Genomic DNA, 22,106 nt, shown 5'->3' on the forward strand with positions numbered 1-22,106 from the left:
ACTAATCCCCAAGGAAGATATCTCTGATTATTACAAATGTCCAATTAGAGCTATTACTTTCATATCTACATCTCTCCTGTTTCCTTTTAACCAGAGAATTTATTGTCCAATTTACAACTTCCTATCTAATCCCAAGGGCTTTTCCCTTAGCTATAAGTATTTTATGAAGGGTATTCATTATCAAATCCCTTTGGAGACCTCAAATGTATAACATCACCATCCTGCTCTCTATGCTGAATCAATTAGATCTCAGAAGAAATTCCAGCATATTTGTCAGATATAAATAACTTTTCACCTTAAATGGGTTTCTGATTATTGTCTTTTTAAAAAAATCATACATTCCACAATAGCTTTCTTCATATTCCTTCCTACGTTCTTTCGTTACGTTACTGCAGTCCTCGGGCATCCATCCACAATGCCACAGTTGCTAAGGATATCATGTGATGTGACATCAAACTGTACAGCTCAAGAAGGTCCCAACTTTGATCCCGCAGTTGTGTTGAATTACTCAAGTTCAGCCTGGGCTACAGGAGGGGCAGTGTGGACTGACCTTATTATCTGGGAAGGAAGCTGAATATTGGCCAGAGATCCTGCTTCTGCGATCACAATCCATTGATCGCTGCCGCAACAGTGAGCAGCAGCCTATTAATATGGTCGGTGTCCATATTATGGCTATGTATTGTTGGACAGTAAGTGAACAGGAAATTAAATTAAACTTTCAATGATGTTGCACAAGGTCTAAAGAAGCCAGCTATACAAAAATTACTGCCCCCCTGACTAACAAGGGCATACTGAAAGCTAGTGGAGTTTACTACCAAATAAACCTGTTGGACTTTAACCTGGTATTGTGAGACTTCTTACTGTACTGAATACATCCAAGGGTGTATTTTGGTTCCTGTGGATGACACTCCATCAGTTCATTTACATTACAGAATAAGCCCTCTAACACTGATTAGCATGAATCTGATTTAGCAGAAGGATGCCTGGACTCCAAGAATTACAATTATTTGTTGAGATTACACAATCTAGAATTGTATTCCTTGGAATTTAGCAGGTTGCGGGGGAAGGGGGGTTTGGAGTTCACAAAGTCTTTGAAATGTTAAAGGGAAACTGATAGGGTGGATAGAATGAGAAACCATTTCTGCTGACGGGGAGCCTAGAACCTGGGGGCATAGTTTAAAGATTAGAGTTGGACCTTTCAGGAGTGAAATTAATAAACATTTTGACACACAAAGCATGATAGAAGTTTGAAACTCCCTTCCGCAAATGGCAATTGACACCAGGTCAATTGTAAATTAAAAATCCAGGATAAATGAACATTTGTTACTAAAGATATTAAAGGACACAAGACAAAGGCAGGTATATGGAGTTAGATGGCAGGTCAGTCATTATTCCACGGAAGGCTGGGAAAGGCTTGAGTGACTCCCTCTTGATCGCAATCCTCTTTGAGGGAAGATCTTTAAACTTTAAATTTGAAGAGGTGAAGGCTGAGTGGTATTAATGCTAGACTATTAATCCATAAACTCAACAAATGTTCTGAGGCACAGCGTTCAAATCCCACCATGACAGATGGTGGAATTTGAATTCAATAAAGAAATTAAGAATTTAAAAACAATAAAGAATTCAATAAAGGAATTAAGAAATCTACTGATGACTATGAAACCATTGTTGATTGTCAGAAAAACTTATCTGATTCACAAATGTCCTTTAGGATAGGAAATCTGCCATCCTCACTTGGTCTGGCCGACATGTGACTCCAGTGCCACAGTAATATGACTGACTATCAACTGCCCTCTAAAATGGCCTAGCAAGCCACTCAGATCAAGGGTAACTAGGAAGACAATAAATTCTGGCAAGCCAATGATGCCACAAAAATGGATTTTAAAAAAGGCTTTGATTTGATTTATTATTGTCACATGTATTGTTGGTATACCATGAAAAGTATTGCTTCTTGCATACTATATAAACAAAGCATACTGTTCATAGAGGAGGAAGGGAGAGGGTGCAGAGGAAGATCAATTTAATGCAATAGGTCCATTCAAAAGTTGGATGGCAGCAGGGAAGAAGATGCTTTTCAGACCATTGGTATGTAACCTTACACTTCTGTACCTGTTTTTTGATGGAAGAAGGTGGAAGAGAGAATGTCCGGGGTGCGTGGAGTCCTTATTAATGCTGGCTGCTTTTCTGAGGCAGCGGGAAGTGTAGACAGAGTCAAGAGATGGGATAAAAGCAAAATACTGCAGATGCTGGAATCTGAAACAATAACAGAAAACGCTGGAAAATCTCAGCAGGTCTGACAGCATATGTGGAGAGAAAACAGAGCCAATGCTTCGAGTCCAGATGGCCCGAGAGCTCAAACAAAGCTCCGATGAGGATCATCGAGACTTGAAATGTTGGATCTATTCTCAGACCTGCTGAGATTTTCCAACATTTTCTGCCAATTGATGGGAGGCTGGTTTGCGTGATGGACTGAGCTACACTTACAACCCTTTGTAGTTTATTGCATTCTCAGGCAGAGCAGAAAATCATACCAAGCTGCAATACAACCAGAAAGAATGCTTTCTATGGTGCATTTGTACAAGTTGGTGAGAGTTGTGGCCGATGTACCAAATTTCCTTAGTCTTTGGGAAAGTAGAGGTATTGATGGGCTTTCTTAACTATAGTGTTGGCATGGGGCGACCAGCATAGGTTTTTGGTGATCTGGACATGGAGAAATTTGAAACTCTTGACCATTTCCACTTTGTCCCCATTGATGTAGACAGAGGTATGCCCTCCACTATGTTTCCTGAAGTCGATGACGATCTCTTTTGTTCTGTTGACACTGAGGGATCACAGAATCCCTACACAGCAGAAATAGGCCATTCAACCCATTGAGTCTGCACTAACAACAATCCCACTGGGCCCTATCCCTGTAACCCTACGTATTTACCCTGCTAATCCCTCCAACCTATGCATCCCAGGACATTAAGGGACAACTTCGCATGGCCAATCAGCCTGACCCGCACATCTTTAGGCTGTGGGAGGAAACCGGAGTACCTGGAGGAAACCCATGCAGGGACAGGGAGAATGTCTGAGTGGAATTTGCGCAGTCACCCAAGCCGGGAGTCGAACCTGGGTCCTGGCGCTGTGAGACAGCAGTGCTAACCACTGTGCCACCGGGGGGAAAAAAATGAACACGTCTAAAGGATTTTCCCCTCAAGATATTGCAGTGCAGGTGCAGTACTGATGGCACAGTTCTGCTAAATCCACCCAGTAATTCACTGCTCTCGACTTAGACGTGCAGCACTGAAAAGATGACCCATGTCTGCCAGGTTTATGTTCCCATGACCTCAAAAGCCATTTCAGAGCAATAAAACCTTATTTCGATTAGATGCTTCCAGCCTGACTTAATACGTTGTGTGAACTGCCTAATTCATTGCTTTTACTGTTGATTAATTAGCGTTGAAGGTTAAATGAGGCACAGAACTGCACAGAACCATAAACTTACACCAAACTTACAGTATCCCATAAAGTTGGGTGATATTTAGATTTGTTAATGAGCGATTAAAATTCTTGACCTTCAACTTAAGGAGGAACACGGGACAGGAATGCAATGATGTGCAGCGATGGGAATGATCAAATAAAGAAAATAAGAAACTGCAAAGGACTGATTAAAAGTAGCACGGATATCTTAAATGTTCACAGGGATAAAATTTAATGATCTCAGTTTGTAAACTGGAAAGAATTTCTGACCAGATCTTTCATGAAAAGAATCAGTTGTGACGTACTGTAAAAGGCAAAACCTGGTTTACAAAGAACAAAGAAAATTACAGTGTAGGAACAGGCCCTTCGCCCCTTCAAGTCTGCATGGACTGTGCTGCCCGACTTAACTAAAAACCCCTACCCTTCCGGGGACCATATCCTTCTATTCCCATCTTGTTCATGTACTTGTCAAGACGCCCCTTAGAAGTCACTACCATATCTGCTTCCACTACCTGCCCCAGCAACGAGTGTGGGAGGAAGCCGGAGCACCAGGAGGAAACCCACGCAGACACAGGGAGAATGTGCAGATTCCGCACAGACAGTCACCCCAGGCCGGTACTGAACCCGTGTCCCTGGCGCCGTTGAACGACACCGCAATTAGTATCTAGCAACCACCCCTTTTCACAAGTCTGATTGCATATCTGCTGAGTCACCGGTACATCATTGGAACTTGCTCATAATGCACAATAAGAATTCCTGAGAGGCAAAGTTTCAACTTGTTCCAGAGCGCCAAAGGCCAGACAATTTTCACTTAGTCAGCAGTTCGTCTGTGAAGATTCTATTGTACAGTATTGCTCAAATTCTTGCAGGCAAGCCAAGAGATAGTACGACGGCGCTGCCAACTAAAACAGCACGAGGATGACTGAACTTAGTATAATCTACCAGTAGGTGGCAACCAACAGCAAATTTGACGCCTGCTCCAAAATAAGGACAGTAAAAAGTCTGACAACACCAGGTTTTAGTCCAACCTATTTATTTGATAATATACTCACAAGCTTTCGGGGTTAGCCCCTTCGTCAGGTGAATGGAGAGTTCTGGCCTCAGACAGAGCATATAAAGCACAGACAGTTTAGAGATTACTGATTAGAATGCGAATCCTTACACCTAACCTGCTGTTCAAGACCTGAAGTGGCTGATAATGTGAGTGGAAGGAGCACTGATCACAGTTTAAAGAGATGTGTATTGCTCCTAAGGATTCGCATTCTAATCAGTAATCTCTAAACTGTCTGTGCTTTATATGCTCTGTCTGAGGCCAGAACTCTCCATTCACCTGACGAAGGGGCTAACCCTGAAAGCTTGTGAGTATATTATCAAATAAATAGGTTGGACTAAAACCTGGTGTTGTCAGACTTTTTACTGTGTTTATGCCAGTCCAACGCCGGCATACCCACACCAAAATAAGGAGGCATGTTTCAATCTCACAGCACGATTGGGAGTTCCTGCACAGTACTTCTAAACCCGACACCCAAACCATCGCTCTTCTATCACCCATAAGGTTCATGTGCTTTACCTCTACTGTTCACCTCTATCTGACAGATACAGTAAGGGAGAGAAATATAAAAGACTTACACTTACATAGCACCTTTCACAATCAAGGCTAGTGACTAGTGACTAGTGGAGTGCCGCAGGGATCGGTACTGGGGCCTCAACTATTTACCATTTATATAGATGATCTGGAGGAGGGGGCTGAGTGTAGGGTGACGAAATTTGCTGATGACACAAAGATGAGTGGAAAAGCAAATTGCGTGGAGAGTGTGGAAAGTCTGCAGAGGGATCTGGATAGGCTGAGCGAGTGGGCGAGGACCTGCCAGATGGAGTATAATGTTAGTAAGTTATGAGGTTATCCACTTTGGCAGAAATAATAGTAGGAAGGATTATTATTTAAAAGGCGAAAAGCTGCAGCATGCTACGGTGCAGAGGGACCTGGGGGTCCTTGTGCACGAGTCACAAAAACCCAGTCTGCAGGTGCAGCAGGTGATCAAGAAGGCGAATGGGATGTTGGCCTTTATAACGAGGGGGATAGAATATGAAAGTAGGGAGGTCTTGCTGCAACTGTACAGGGTACTGGTGAGGCCGCAGCTGGAGTTCTGTGTGCAGTTTTGCTCGTCACATTTGCAGAAGGATATATTGGCCTTGGAGGGAGCGCAGAGGAGGTTCACTAGGCTGATGCTGGAGATGAGGGGGTTGGACTATGAAGAGAGACTAAATAGACTGGGTCTGTACTCGATGGAGTTTAGAAGGATGGCGGGCGGGGGGGGTTCTTATAGAGACGTATAAGTTAATGAAGGGGATGGATAGGGTAGAGGTAGAGAGATTCTTCCCACTTAGAAAGGATAGCAGGACTAGAGGACACAGCCTCAAGATAAGGGGGGGGCAGTTTAGATCAGAGTTGAGGAGGAACTTCTTCACTCAAAGGGTGGTGAATCTCTGGAATTCTCTGCCCGTTGAAGTGGTGGAGGCTACCTCGCTAAATATATTTAAGTCATGGGTAGATAGGTTTTTGATAGACAGGGGAATTAAGGGTTATGGGGAGAAAGCAGGAAAGTGGAACTGATCCACTTCAGATCAGCCATGATCTTATTGAATGGCGCGGCAGGCTCGAAGGGCTAGAAGGCCTACTCCTGCTCCTATTTCTTATGTTTTTAAGGCACTTTATAGCCAATTAAGTAATTTTTTCCAAGTGTAGTCATTGTTGCAATGTAGGAAACATTGGTGTGTGTGTGTGTGTGTGTGTCTGTGTCTGTGTGTCTGTGTGCGTGGCGGGGGTGGGGGGGGGGGGGGTGCGTAGTTTGGTGGTTTACGTAGAGTCCACCAGACAGACTCTCCCAGCACACTGGCAGCACGGTGGCACAGAGGTTAGCAATGCTGCCACACAGTGGCAGGGTTCCCGGGTTCGATTCCCGGCTTGGGCCACTGTCTGAGCGGAGTCTGCATGTTCTCCCAGTGTCTGTGTGGGCTTCCTCCCACAGTCCAACGACGTGTAGGTTAGGTGGATTGGGCAAGCTAAACTGCCCCTTTGTGTTCCAAGATACGTAGGTTAGGGGGATTAGCAGGATAAATGTGTGGGGTTACAACGATAGGTGAGGGAGAGGGCCTGAGTAAGATGCTCTGTTGGAGAGTCAGTGCAGACTCAATGGGCCAAATGGCCTCCTTCTGCACTGCAGGGATTCTATAGCTGGTAATTTACATCCCCACACGGACGAGGCCCATCAAATCCCGCCCGAGACCAATAGAGAATTCCATTCTGCAAGCCTGCAGTAAAATTCCAGTATATGACTCTAGTGTCTGGGCACCCACATATTCAGGCACTCTGACACACCACACCCTGGGGCTGCGGGGGGAGAGGGGTGTGCAGTAGACATGGCTACCCCCCAGTCTGGCAGAAAACCACCTGACTTCATCAACAACCCTCGCTCTTGCCAGGGCCCACTTGAGAGGTCCTGGCATCCCCCGAACCCCATTTACCTGACTGTGAAGGCTTACGTCCGTCATTGCGTGCTCCACCTCCAGGAGCAGTCCCAGCTGGTACCCGCTGCTCTTGCTGGATCTGCTGAGGCTAACCAACTGCCTGCGTCCTGATTGATCTGCAGCTCTTGGAGGGTGGACAGTAGTCCTTCATCTGGATGGCTGCCGCTGACAAGACGCAGCCCTCGGTTCCTGCAAACTGCCCAAGCAACTCTGCCCATTGCCACCTCCCCCACACCTGGTCCATTAAGGCACTCCCCCCACCATCAATAATTTCCAGCCGATAACCAGAGGAGCACAAGAGGACTGTCGGGCAGGACAGAAATGACAATTACAAACATAAGAACATAAGAGACAGGAGCAGGAGTAGGCCATCTAGCCCTTTGAGCCTGCCCCGCCATTCAATAAGATCATGGCTGATCTGAAGTGGATCAGTTCCACTTTCCCGCCCTCTCCCCATAACCCTTAATTCCCTTGCCTACCAAAAACCTATCTACCCGTGACTTAAATATATTTAGCGAGGCAGCCTCCACCACTTCAACGGGCAGAGAATTCCAGAGATTCACCACCCTTTCAGTGAAGAAGTTCCTCCTCAACTCTGTTGAGGAAGGCACAAGTTCAAGGAAAAGGGGGAAAGGTTCAGTGGGGGATGTGCGGGTGAAGTTTTTTTTATACAGAGGACGGTGGAGGCCTGGAATGCACTGCCAAGTGAGGTGGTTGAGACAGATACGTTAACGATATTTGAGACTTACCTGGATAGGCACATGAACAAGCAGGATAGAGGGATATAAGTGGCTGGTCTGGATAGGGTAATGTGATAGGCACATGCTTGGTGGGCCGAAGGGCCTGTTCCTTTGCTGCACTGTTCTTTGTTCTTTGGAGGAGTTACTGAGATAGGGAAAAATGAGACCAGGGAGGAACTTCAAATAACGGTGTGGGTTTTTAAACGGAGACATTGTCAGACTGACAGCCAATGTAGGTCAGTGAGCACAGATATGACAGAATAGAATCATAGAATCCCTACAGTGCAGAAGGAGGCCATTTGGCCCATCGAGTCTGCACTGACTCTCTGACAGACCATTCCCGTAACCTCATGCATTTATCCTGCTAATCCCCGTAACACACACACGATGGGTGAATGGGAGTCGATGCAAGACAAGAAAATGGGCAGCAGAGTGTCAGCTGAGCTGAAATACACAGTGGGTGCAAACTGGGAAGCCAGGCAGCAGAGCCTTGGATTCATCACAACTGAAGTTAAGAAACGCGATGCATAAGGATTTCAGTAACAAATGATCAGAGATTGGGTCAGAGAAGGGCAATATTCTGGAGGTGGAGGAAGTGGTCGAGGAGACACGGATGATATGTGGCCAGAAACTCATCTCATTCCAACTCAAATTGGAAAGACTGGAACAGGTGCTACCCTTTAAGACCATAAGATATAGAAGCAGAATCAGGCCATTCAGCCCATTGAAACTGCTGCACCATTCAATCATAGCTGGTAAATTTCTCAACCCTATTTTCCTGCCTTTAACCATAACCGCTCCAAAGATGTGCGGGTTAGGTGCACTGGCCAGATAACTTGCTCCTTAGTGTTAGGGATATTAGTAGATAAATACATGGGGTTACAGGGATAGGGCCTGGGTGGGATTGTTGTCAGTGCAGGTTTGATGGACCGAATGGCCTCCTTCTGCACAGTAGGGATGTGAATCATAGAATTCAGCCCATCAAGTCTGCACTGACCGCAATCACATCCAGACCCTATTCCCGCAACCCCGAATAGTTACCCTGCTAATCCCATGTCATTTGGGTCAATTTAGCATAGCCAATCAATCTAACCCACACATCTTTGGACTGTGGGAGGAAACCGGAGCACCCGGAGGAAACCCACGCAGACACGGGGAGAACGTGCAAATTCCATATGACAGTGACTCAAGCCGGGAGTCGAACCTGGGTCCCTGGTGCTGTGAGGCAGCAGTGCTAACCACTGTGCCACCATGCCGCCCTATGATTCTATGAACCTTTGATCCCCTTACCAATTAATAAACTATCTATCTCCTGGGTTTTTATTTGAAATAGTCTATTTGCCTCACATAATACCTTATCTGAAAGAAATCACCAACCATTCAAATACTGGCCAGTATCTCACTTATATACTAGATGGATTGTTTGCTCAAAACCTAGAGTAAAATCTGAACCAATAACCTTTCTATTCATAGGGGAGTGCTAGCAATTGGATTAAACTGAACTGTTAAACAGCTGGAAGCTTACAATGGAGAGATAAACAGGACAATGGAAATTCAGGAAATCCATCAAGTAAATACAGGAAACAATACAAAACCTCCAGGAAAAGTCTGACCATGACTTTGGAACAATGAAGTTGTACATTTTATCATCCTGCCTCAATGATTGTTTCCTGTATGTACACAAAGCAAAACAATTTTTTTAAACCAGATGCCTGATTTGTTTTGGCAAACTGTGATCAACACTTTTGGAGTTTGTCTGCAAATATTGTCCTTATTGCAGTTAAAAAAATACATAAGAATATAGGCCCAGAATTTGCAATTTTGGTTCAATTCCAGAATTGAAAATTACTATTACCAGTTGTGGTAAAAACCCACCTGGCTCACTAATACCCTTCGGGGAAGGAAATCTGCCATCCTTATCTGGTCTGACCTACATGTGACTCCAAACCCACAACAAATTGGTTAACCCTTAACTGCCCTCTGCAAAGGCCGAGTTAAAAGTCTGACAATACCAGGTTTTAGTCCAACCGATTTATTTGATAGTAAACGCACAAGCTTTCGAGGTTTCCCTCCTGACGAAGAGGGAAACCTCGAAAGCTTGTGCGTTTACTAGCAAATAAATCGGTTGGACTAAAACCTGGTGCTGTCAGACTTTTTACTGTGTTTACCCCAGTCCAACGCCGGCACATCCACTTCAAGGCCTAGTTAGCCATAGCGTTCAAGGAAAATTGGGATGGATCACCCACATCTTATGCAAGAAGAAAGAAAATAAAGACCTATTAGTAATAATAATTAATTAATAATAAAGACCTATTAATAAAGATGCTATTATTCTTCCTTATACAGCCCTATAGGAAGAAACTAATAGATACACTAGACAATCTATCCAATTAATTACTATTCTTGCATATTCCTACATTACAACAATGACTACTTTTCAAAAGTAATTAATTGGTTGTAAATTGCTTTGGGACATTATAGGATTGCGACAGGTGTCATGCAGATACAAGTTTTTTCATTCTCTGAGTAGTCAGTTGGGTTGCTGGAGTACATGGCATCATTGGAACCCTAGCGTACAAAATACACTCTAGACAGGAACAGTGGGAAAATTGACAATACAAATCCACTTATTGTCAAAGCTAAATGTGGCTGCTGCTCCACCTGTATTATCCTAGTCACCTAGATTGAATGGTTTACAATTCAAGCACCTATTTAGTCAATCGCAAAGGCTATTTTAGGTCTCTTCAGCAAGGGGGTATTTGTAAAATACAGCAGAGTTGAAAAGGTTAAGAAGCACAAATGCACCCAGGCCCTTGCTCCAAAGAACAAGTTCCAAGTTCAATGATAAGTGAGGACAGGAACTGGCAGTCACAGTTCTTTTGGTTTAATGTAACACTCAGTTTCCAATGTCAAAGATGAAGATTTTACATGCAATTACAAGGTTTTACATGCAATGGCAGGGTGGAACAGTGGCACAGTGGTTAGCACTGCTGCCTCATGGCACTAAGGACCCGGATTCAATTTTGGCCTCGGGTAACTGATTGTGCAGGTTTGTACGTTTGCCTCCATGTCTGTGTGGGTTTCCTCCGGGTGCTCTGGTTTCTTCTCACAGTCCAAAGATGTGTGGGTTAGGTTGATTGGCCATGCTAAACTGACCCTGAGTAGCAGGGGGACTAGCAGGGTAGATAAGTGGGATTATTGGGATAGAGCCTGGGTGGGATTGTTGTCGGTGCAGGCTTGTGGGGCTGAATGGCCTCCTTCTGCACTGTATGAATTCTATTAGTATAAAAGGCATCAGGATGATACAGTTTAATGTAACGGGCAGGCCTGTGGCAAATGTGATTCACTGCAAGGGCCACTTGACAACCTGATCCAAAGACACACGGGGTCAGTTTCAACATGCGTGCTGTTAACACTAGCTCTACCTTTCCCCTGTGTCTTTCAACCCCTCCACTGTGTTATCCGACTGCTTGTCAGACATCCAGCCCTGGATGAGCTACAGTTTCTTCCAGTTAAACGCTGGAAAGACTGAAGCTAATGTCTTTAGTCCCTGCTAATGAACTGTGTCTCCTTGTCGCCAATTCCATTTCCCCACCAAGACACTGTTACAAGTTTAATCACACCGTTCTTCACAACCTCAACATCTTGTTCGACTTTGTGATGTGACTTGAGGAGGGGAATAATGAGCTAATACAACTTTAAGCAAAAAAAAACAAAGACTGGAAGTAGTAGATACTCAAGAGTAAAGACATTGAAGATTGTGAGTGGGCAGAAGCCTCGGGGCTATGAAACATGATTCCCTTAATTCCACAGAAATACATCCTCTAAATGTTTAAACAGACCAGCAACTTGCATCATTCTTAACATTTCCCTGAAGATTATCTATTTCCCAGAAGAGTCACATTGGAAATCCTGGCTACAGACTTGAATGACTGCACACATCAATAAACTCGAGGCAATGAATGCATTTCTCGCCACCTTGTGGCAACAACAGTCCATCACATCAAGAAAGGTTACAGGAAACCCAAAACTGAATCAGCCAGCTTACTCACCGTATCATACAGATGAACAAAACTCCAGCCTAGATGCCAGCCAGTGCAATCCAATGATGCTAGTGGCATGTGTGCCTTTGGGTTAGTGGAAAAGTTGACTCACGTTGCTGTGCCTAAATACTGTACAGTAGCCCATGTTGTGCATGCAAATTTGATCTTGTTGTCCTCCATCGTTCAACAGTCATTCACTGTCAGGATTTGCATCTGGACAGTGGCCAACGGGGCAATATCACAGAGACAATTGTGAAACCAATGCATTCGGGAGAAGAGAGGGGATGTTATGTGATAATTTCCACACGTGGGCATACAGCAGAGTTGAAAAGGTTAAGAAGCACAAATGTACACCTTTCAACTGTTCTTGTATTTTGTACTTCAGGGCAGACATATAATCCTACAGTGCAGAAGGAGGCCATTTGGCCCATCAGATCTGCACCAACCACAATACTACCCAGGCCTTATCCCCATAACTCCATGCATTTACCCCGCTAGTCCTCCTGACACTTAGGAGCAGTTTAGCATGGCCAACCCACCTAATCTGCACATCTTTGGACTGTGGGAGAAAACCGGAACACCCGGAGGAAACCCTTACAGACACAGAGAGAATGAACATGCTGGACCATGAATCATTGCTAAATCTAAAACTGGACGAGCAGGCATAATTAGGGCTGGGATCATGGCTTGAATTTTGACATTGGTTTTGGTGACAATGGGAGTACTTTTCCTTTTTAGCAACTTTCATTGTTCTGCCGTGGAAGCATTGCAGTGGCAGGGTTCCATGGGCATTGGGATACCCTGTGATGCCTCACCAAAGTGACTATTCCTCAAGATAATGGGCGCTGACAAGTCATCCGACTCTGGGAGGCTCACGGTCACACACAGTCCTACCTTCACTCATACTCATACTCACACAACGCACTACCCAGCAGAACTCAGCTAGCTCCACGTGGCACGGCAACTAACCCTGACCTCGTTACGCAATGCTTCTCCAACTTAGACCATCGGAGGGTTGGCACGGTAGATATTCATTTGAATCTCCATGCTAAGGGGGGCAATCTTAGCAGGAGTGGGGAGATGGCGGGGGGAGTGACACAGTGCATTGGAAGATAGGGGACCCTGCATAATTGCACCCTTAGAGCTCAGCAATGGGCTTCCTGGCACGAATTGGCTCTGCCCATTCGCCCTACTGGCAAGAATCACATTTGGGATTTTTTTTTGCTTAAGTGCCATACGATTGCGTCTGGGGGCTCATCCAAATAATGGGTGCAATTCTCTCCCATTTTCACGCTCGTTAGGTACTTAGAATTGTTTTGGTAAGATCACTCCCCCCCCCCCCCCAACCCCCCCCGCCTCAGCCCCTCTCCCCCCACCTCCCAAAATGTCTCCACAGCAAAAGGAACAAAGAAATGAACCATTAAAAAAGTTCCATGTTTAAAAATGGAACCTTTGACAATAAGTAAAACTTTTCTTAGTACAGTATGATGCTGTCCAAAAAACACACCATTCATTTAACAATCCAGATGGTTTCCTCACGTAATACTGATACTTCACTTCCTTCATCTCATCAGGTAACATGGCAAAGCATGAGAACAAACATATATTTATATTAAATCTTCTTACCCACTAGCAATATCATCAGTCCGTAGATTCTTGCTGAGGACGTCACCATCGCTCATATACCCGGCTACGTCCATGTTGATGCCTTCGAGATCCATGTCATCGCCACTCTTATCTGGAATATCGGAGTGGGATACATTGCTGCCACGAGATGCCAACTGCCTCCTGAGTGGTGTAGTGTACATGTAGCGACCCGACTCGGGGTGTATGTAACGGCTAGCATTGGCCCGCGGAGGGTACCCGTTCCCCATCGACGGAGCATCGCCAGCCTGCAGGCGAGGACTGGACTGGCCAAGTCGCCATGACAACGGGGTTTGCCTTCCCGTCATGCTGAGTATACTGCGGCCACTGATCTCCGTGGTAACGCTGCTGTCAAATGTTGTTTCCAGTGTGCTAAGAAGAACAGAAAACCTCTGTTAGGTGGAAGCGAACAAAAGCAAAAATCCGATCAATAAGACTGAAGGGAAGCAAAATAAGCAATTTTCAAAATGGCACTCGGTCATTGGACAATGCAGAGGAGACAAATCTCTTTCAATTTGAGGGGGTTCAACAAGTGCTTCACTGACATTGTTATACCCAAGGAACTCATGTTTCCAACAGTGTACATTGCGTTAGGCCCTTTTAAAATGCTCACAGGCAGTTTGCCATCACAGACCACAGAGCAGCTGCACTCAGGAAAAGAACAAAGAACATAAAAGAAAGTACAGCACAGGAATAGGCCCTTCCGGCCCATCGAGGCTACACTGATCACGTTGTCCTATCTAGACCAACCCTCTATACCCGGTCTGTTCATGTGTCTATCCAGGTGAGTCTTAAATATCACTAACGTGTCTGCCTCAACCACCTCACTTGGCAGTGCATTCCAGGCCCCTACCATCCAATGTAGAGTGGGATTTTCCAGCCTTGGCCACCACCGGGATCGTCTGGTCCCGCTGAAGTCAATGGGCTTTTGGCTCCAGCAGGAGGTTCCCACCACGACAGGGACCGGAAAATCCCGGCTATAGCCCAGGGAATGGTATTCAGCGTGAATCCCAAGCGTTAAGAGCGCAATGACTGGAGTGTTCAGGAGTTGCCATGGGTCATATTCCCACAAGCCTGCAGGCAAAGGTCTATCTATTAAACTGGCCTAAAATCTGAAAACTACTTTTGATTTGTAAACTGGTGAGATTCAAAAGTAGCTATTACAAAAGAACAGAAAATGAGCAGGCCATTTGTAGGGAGATAAACAGAATTCACAGTTCAGATCGATCGTAACAATTTGTGATACCTCCCTCTCAATATCGTGAATTATTTTAACATTGTTTGGAATGAGTATTTTTGAATTTGATTCGGTGGTTAAAATTGTCTGTGGGGAGCTCTCTCTGTGACTGCGTGGGTTTCCTCCAGGTGCTCCGGTTCCCTCTAGAGAGGTGCAGGTTAGGTTGATTGGCCATGCTAAATTACCCCTTAGTATCAGGGGGACTACCTAGGGTAAATTTGTGGGATTACAGGAATAGGGCCTGGGTGGGATTGTGGTCAGTGCAGACTCGATGGGCCAAATGGACTATTTCTGTACAGTGGGGTTTCTATGATTTCTATGAGTCTCCACTGACCACAATCCCACCCAGGGCTACCCCCATATCCCTACATATTTTACCCACTAATCCCTCAAACCTACACATCCCAGAACTCTAAGGGGCAATTTAAGCATGGTCAATTAACCTAACCCGCACATCTTTGGACTGTGGGAGGAAACTGGAGCACCCGGAGGAAACCCATGCAGACACGAGGAGAATGTGCAAACTCCACACAGACAGTGACCCAAGCCGGGAATCGAACCCAGGTCCCTGGTGCTGTGAAGCAGCAGTGCTAACCACTGTGCTACTCAATGGGCCAAATGGCCTCCTCTGCACTGTAGGGATTCTATGATTAAAACAAAAGAAAATTCCAGTTTTTTTTGCCTTTGCCTGACTCTTCTCATCAAGCCTTGGTTTAGTGAACATTTTGAGCTTGACAAATATTCGAACTCCAGTCACAGCCTGATTAACAATTCAGTCAAACTATACCACACTGGAATAGTTATTGAGAATAAACTGTGCTGTCAGAGCCCCGAGACAGGATATCTGAGCATCAGCTTATGCAGTGGTGACACACTTGACTTGCAGTCGGCAGGTTGTGGTTTAAAACTCTACTCCAGGGGGTTCGTCTTTTAAATCGGAAATTAAATCAACATCGCTGACTACCCACAAAAGATTTCATGCCATGAGTTGGAGAAGAGCAGGGGAGTTCTCCTGGCATCCTGGAGATAAATGATTGTTCAAGCAACACCTCCTCCCCCCGCTCCCCAAAATGAATGAACTAATCATTCCTCTCACTGCTTTGTGGGATCCTGTTCAGTGAAAACTGGCTGAGGTTTGGCAATACAACAATGGTGGCTACAGTTTAAAAGCAAAGTGAAGTTTATTTACTATTGTCACAAGTCAGCTTACATTAACACTGCAATGAGGTCACTGTGAAAATCCCCTAGTCGCCACACTCCGGCAGCTGTTCGGGTGCGCTGAGGGAGAATTTAGCATGGCCAATGCACCTAAGCAGCACATCTTTCAGACTGTGTGAGGAAACTGGAGACCGGGAAGAAACTCATTCAGACACGGAGAGGACATGCCAACTCCCCACAGACTGTGACCCAAGCCAGGAATTGAACCCGGGTCCCTGGTGCTGTGAGGCAGCAGTGCTAACCACTGTGGCACCATGCCACCCATTCTTTTCTTCATCCAGTTAATTTTGACTGCCTCTAATCTCAAGCTAATCTTTCAAGTTGCTGTATCCATTATGAAAAGACATAAATTGTTTTATTCTTAAAATTTAAGCTCTTAAAATTATTTGTGTTGGCCGCATACATTTTATTTAAAACACGTCTTAACAATTTAGCCTTGCTGCGTTTCACCTCATGAGGTGTTCTTAGCATTTGTGGCTTTTCGTTTGTGTTCCTGACCAGGGAAGTGCTGCTTTGATCAGTGCCGTGTAACACTCCGACAAAGTAATGCTGACGTAATGAGGTTCAGAGCTGGAGCACTGTACTCACTGCTGCTGACTTTCATCTTCACTTCAGCACCGCAGGGAGCCCAGGAAGGGCACAAGGAAACTCGACAGCGAGATGCTTCGTACCTGTGTGTGATCTGCGTCCCTCGTAAACTGGACATGGTCTCCTCCAGGTTCTGCCGGAGGTCGGCAATGTTCTTGACAGTCCGCAGCCTGCGAGTCTCCGGGTCCTCCCCTACAGAAGCAGAAAGACATTTAAAATGTAGTGGCTCAGGGCTAGTCACAGCTAATTAAGAACAAACATTCTGCAAGCCTTCAGTGAGCTTAACTTTGCATTTTCAAGCCATTAAGACTCTGCCTCAAACTATCACTCAATAATAAACTGAATCATTTATTTTAAAAAATCAAATAAGTACAACTACAAACTACACTTGGAACGGTTCACAAATTCAGTTCTTTTTTCCATAAATCCCTACAGTGCAGAAAGAGGCCATTCAGCCCATCGAGTCCACACATGGTCCACACATTGAGTTCACACATCGAGACAATGCAAAAGGTCCGTTGACCTCGGGCACGATTTTCCGGTTTTGGGGCAAGTGCAGCTGGAAAATCCCACCCCAAAAGTTACTATTAGATACTTACTAATATGCAGACATTAGGTTTGTTGAGAGCACAGATGTTCCATTATGGTAGGCTTGTGTGAAAATTTTTGTCTTGCACTTATCAGGACAAATTCAAGAATGCCAAATTTCAAATCATCACAACAATTTTCCAGTCAGAAACGTAGCTGGTCTGAACTTATCTGAAATCAACTCATAGGTAAGTTAAGGGCAGGTAAATTTCTGAATGTTAAATTGGTGTGATTGTTTGAAATTTGTCTCAATGACCGCAAGACAAAAAGCTTCCACAATATCCAAACGCATGTGTGTCTCCCTGATGTCAGTGACGCTTGCTGGCTAATGTTTCACAGGCATCAGATAGCTTGGCATGGTGGCACAGTGGTTAGCACTGCTGCCACACTGCGCCAGAGACCCGGGTTTGATTCCAGCCTTGGGTCACTGTCTGTGTGGAGTTTGCACATTCTTCCCATGTCTGCATGGGTTCCTCCGGGTGCTCTGATTTCCTCCCACAGTCCAAAGATGTAAGGGTTAGGTTGACTGGCCATACTAAATTCACCCTCAGTGTCACAGGGATTAGCAGGGTAAATACATGGGGTTACAGACATAGAGACAGGGTGGGATTGTTGTTGGTGCAGGCTTGATGAACTGAATGGCCTCCTCCTGCACTGTAGGGATTCTATGACTCCCTAATACGTTACAAATGGCTACTGACTGTAAGCCAATAGGCTGGACACTTGCAGCCTTTTCAACCAATGACTAGCCCATAAGATGAATTTTATTTGTGACTTTATACATGCCCTGCTTCCCCAGTTTGCACTGCAAGTGCCTGGGCTAAACACAAAAGATGTGCCTCCCTCCCACAGGTTCTGTTAAATAGATGGCAAGCTTACTAGTTCAACAGATTCTCTCCAACTTATCTCTCCCCAGATTATCGGGTGATCTGTGCTGGAGTTGTAGATCTCTGCTGGATGGGGGTAACATTCACCTGAACACGTGGTGTTTTGAATAAGGCAGCCAGCATCCTTTGAGTTTCTTACATAAATGTACATCCTTCAGGAATGAACCAAGTTAGTGAACATTAGGAGGCTAATCAATTGTAAGACCATAAGACCATAACCTATAGGAGCAGAATTAGGCCAAATGGCCCATCGAGTCTGTTCTGCCATTCAATCATGGCTAATATAATTCTCATTCCCTTATCCTGCCTTCTCCCTGTAACCCTTGATCTTTTTATTGATCAAAAACCTATCTGTCTGTCTTAAAGACTCTCAGTGACCTGGACTCCACAGCCCTCTGTGGCGATGAGTTCCACAGATTCACCACCCTCTGGCTGAAAAAATTGCTCCTCATCTCAGTATTAAAGGAGCATCCCTTCACTCTGAGGTTGGGTCCTCGAGTTTTAGTCTCTCTCACCAGTGGAAACATCCTCTCCGTGTCCACTCAATCTAGGTCTCACAGTGTTCTGTAAGTTTCAAGTAGATCCCACCTCATCCTTCGAAACTCCACTGAGTATAGACACAGAGTCCTCAGCCGCTCCTCATACAGCTCTCTCTCTTCAGGTCTTTTCAAAACCAGCAATAACCCCCTACTTAAAAAAAAACTTCAATAACCTTCCACTCCCCTAAAAATAACTTTAGAAAACTTTAACACAGCTCTAGTTGCTGTTCCCTCTTCAAAGTGCTTGAGATTTGAAAGTTGCTTTTCAAATGAATGAATTTCTCCAATTAAGTTTCCAGCTTCACTGTGGCATCGAAATGGCTCCAATCGGCATCACTTAACTGCATGCTAAATAGTTTTGACTTGCGAACATCTGTTTGCATATTAAATGTTATACCCTCAGTTTTAATTTCCATCATTCTCATACTTACTGTTGAGGTTCTGATATACGTCGAGCATTGTGAGCAGAGTCTGCTCGTTGACACGAGCGATACCTTCCCACACACACGTGTGCTGAACATGCACCTGACACAGTTCGCTGCTTCGACCTACGGGCAAACCCCTCTCGCCAGCAGTCCGACCAAATCCTGGTTTGGCCAAGTGTTCCTGCGTCCTGTTTTTTAACCCGCATATCATTGGAATCTTGCTCACTCGGGCTCCGGGTTTGGCTCGATCTAAATACCCACTTTCTGACCCGAGGGCCTTCCTCAAAATCTTGGAGGAGTTTAGCTCCGTTGACATGGTCAGCGGCTTTGCGTCGTCTCCTCTTTTCGGCTTGTAAAACAATTTTGATTCTCTCACGGGACGGGTGTAACTCCAAGAAAGCAGAGAGCTGCCGATCGCGCTTCTTGCTTTTGCTTCATAAAGCCCAGGGTTGTCTGGGGAATAGAAGCGATTCCCATCGTTTGGCTGATGCATTCTCGGAAGAACACTACAGACAGGCACCTTCTCTTTTTCCTAACGACCTGCCCTGGCTGACGTCGACTGAAACTTGCAGTCCCTTTGAATGGCACAAAACCTCGCGCTGGGCTTCTCCTTTCTCTCGATTTTGCCGCCAGCTGAAACGGCTTTAAAGTGTTGCATTTTAGCTTACAAACTGCGCGAGTGCGACCTCGCTGCGCACAGCTTCCAGTCTGTACTTCGGACAACGGCGACTTCTCGGCTGGGTTTGCAGACCTGGCTTCGAAAGGATTGGCTTCCCTTTCTCCCGGCTTCTTCAGCTGGTATTTAAAATGACTGATGGCAAAAAGATGCCTGTTGTGTGCTTGGATCAAGCACACAAGAGAACAACTTATTGACAAAACTTTGGTCATTACCGAGGCCGGCTTTGAGTCCTCGCGCCGCTTAATATTCATCTGGTGTTTCTCTTTTTCATACTTTTATTTGTCTTCCTTCAAAGACTGCCATGGCACAAACAGCTAGAAAGGGCACAATAAGAGCCGGCCAAACCTCAGACTACAAAACACCCATTCAGTACCTTTAACACACTGAATCCTGTTCTATTGATGAATCTACTGCCACGGTTTTTTTTCTTCTCGTAGCTTCCCCAGTTCCTCCCTGCTTGCAAATAGAAGAGAATAGATTCCTGTCTTCAGGGGCAACATAAAAATCGGTGCACAATCTCATGTGTTCCAATCAATTACCATCAAACTGCGGAACTGGGAATTTACAAGCTACTTTTTAAATGCTCGATTTTGGAAAGTACTAAGTTGGTCCTATTGGGTTTTTTTTGAATATTGCCTGGAGTTAAAAATACCAAGTCTTCAGAATGAATCAGTTTAGGATGGAGAGTCCCCACGTTGTAAAGTCTGGTTGCAGATGGTAGTGGACAATGAAAACTTCGCATCACTGTCGAGTGAGTCAAGTCAGAGTAAATATTGTGACTGGCATAGTATTTCCAAACAAAAAGATTCACCATTTTGCCCACTTCAAAACCTGCTGGGTAGCCACATTTTTCTTTGCACCCACTATGAATTTCTTAAAGATTTGTTTTGGGACACAGAAGTTGAAGATCGGCAAAAGTTATTTGAAAGATATCCTGTATTATAGCACCCAAAGACAGACTGCTGTAAAGGAGTAATGACTGGGGAGGGAAGCAAATGGGAATCCCTTCAATAGTTAAAAATTCTACCTATTAAAGGCAGTGATTTTACAGTGATGTGATGTTTTCAAACAGAATAAAATCATCAGTTGCTCAACAAAAAGGATTCAACGTTGATTAGAGTCATCAATTCAACTGTTATTGATAGATGGGATGAAGAGGTATACAAGCAGGGGGCCCAGGAATGCTCTTTAATTGACAGACTCGCTGTCACATAACATAGTGCATTATTGGAGCCCCGTCCCTCCGATAGCTGGAAACGGGGTGCCTTTCTATTGATGCAGGAGCCAAACTGAAGAGAGGGAGGGTCTCCCATTGAAACAGGACGAACAAAGGCCTCAGCAGAAAACAAAACCCCACTCAACAACTGAAATTCTCCTCAATTACTCATTATGAGTCCTCAGCTCCTGACATTGGGCTGAGCCTCTGGAGAATTTTTATTCACATGCTGAATTGCTAATGGGCTGGAATGCATGGCCAAAGATATGCAGGTTAGGTGGATTGGCCATGCTAATTTGCCCCTTAGTGCCAGGGGGAGTAGCTAGGATAAGTGCATGGGGTTACGGGGATAGGGCCTGAGTGGTATTGTGGTAGGTGCAAACTCGATGGGCTGAATGGCTCCCTTCTGTGCAGTAGGATTTTATGATTCTATGATTCTAAAGCTGGAATCAGATTCAGTAATAACTTGCAAAAGGGTATTAGATAATTATTTGAAGGAGAAGAAATTTAAGGTCTGTGGGAAAGGACAACTACGTGAGATTAATTGAGGAGGTCTACCAAAGAGTAGGCTGGGAGACCTTCTTTTGTGCTATTTCATTCTATGATTCTAGAAATGATCTTCCAGGGATTCATCACCGTGCAAAAATGTTATTTTTCAGAATTATTAAATTGCACAAGTTTGGAGCAACAAATGGCAAATGGAATTTAATGTTGGCAAGTGCGAGGTGGTCCACTTTGGTAGGAAGAATGGTAGGAAGGATTATTACTTACGTGGAGAAAAACTGCATCAGGCGACGGTGCAGAGGGACCTCAGGGTCCTTGTGCATGAGTCGCAAAAACCCAGCTTGCAGGTGCAGCAGGTGGTCAGGAAGGCGAATGGGATGCTGGCCTTCATCGCGAGGGGGATTGAATATAAAAGTAGGGAGGTCTTGCTGCGGCTGTATAGGGCATTGGTGAGGCCGCAGCTGGAGTACTGTGTGCAGTTTGGGGCGCCGTACTTACGCAAGGATATTTTGGCCTTGGAGGGAGTGCAGAGGAGGTTTACTAGGCTGATGCCGGAGTTGAGGGGGTTGAGCTATGAGGAGAGGCTGAATAAATTAGGCTTGTACTCGTTAGAGTTTAGAAGAATGAGGGGAGATCTCATTGAGACGTATAAGATGATGAATGGGATGGATAGGATAGAGGTGGAGAGACTCTTCCCGCTCAGAAAGGATAGTAGGACTAGGGGGCACAGCCTCAAGATAAAGGGGGGGCGGTTTAGAACGGAGTTGAAGAGGAACTTCTTCACTCAAAGGGTGGTGAATCTCTGGAA

General features: G+C 45.1%; 1 protein-coding gene across 10 annotated transcripts in view; it reads right to left on the reverse strand.

Moving 5' to 3' along the window:
• Positions 1 to 22,106, reverse strand: part of nav2a (neuron navigator 2a) — an 806,339-nt gene that overhangs the window by 215,174 nt on the left and 569,059 nt on the right. For all 10 annotated transcript variants that reach the window (XM_080189918.1, XM_080189922.1, XM_080189916.1 and 7 more), the window contains 2 exons: positions 16,544 to 16,652; positions 13,400 to 13,789 (listed from right to left, as the gene is read on the reverse strand). In XM_080189918.1, coding sequence (XP_080046044.1) covers positions 13,400 to 13,789; positions 16,544 to 16,652 — 499 coding nt within the window. The remainder of the gene's footprint in view (positions 1 to 13,399; positions 13,790 to 16,543; positions 16,653 to 22,106) is intronic.

This window comes from Carcharhinus amblyrhynchos, chromosome 6 (genome assembly GCF_965287045.1).
Source record: "Carcharhinus amblyrhynchos chromosome 6, sCarAmb.v2.hapA, whole genome shotgun sequence".
Classification (NCBI taxonomy): domain Eukaryota; kingdom Metazoa; phylum Chordata; class Chondrichthyes; order Carcharhiniformes; family Carcharhinidae; genus Carcharhinus; species Carcharhinus amblyrhynchos.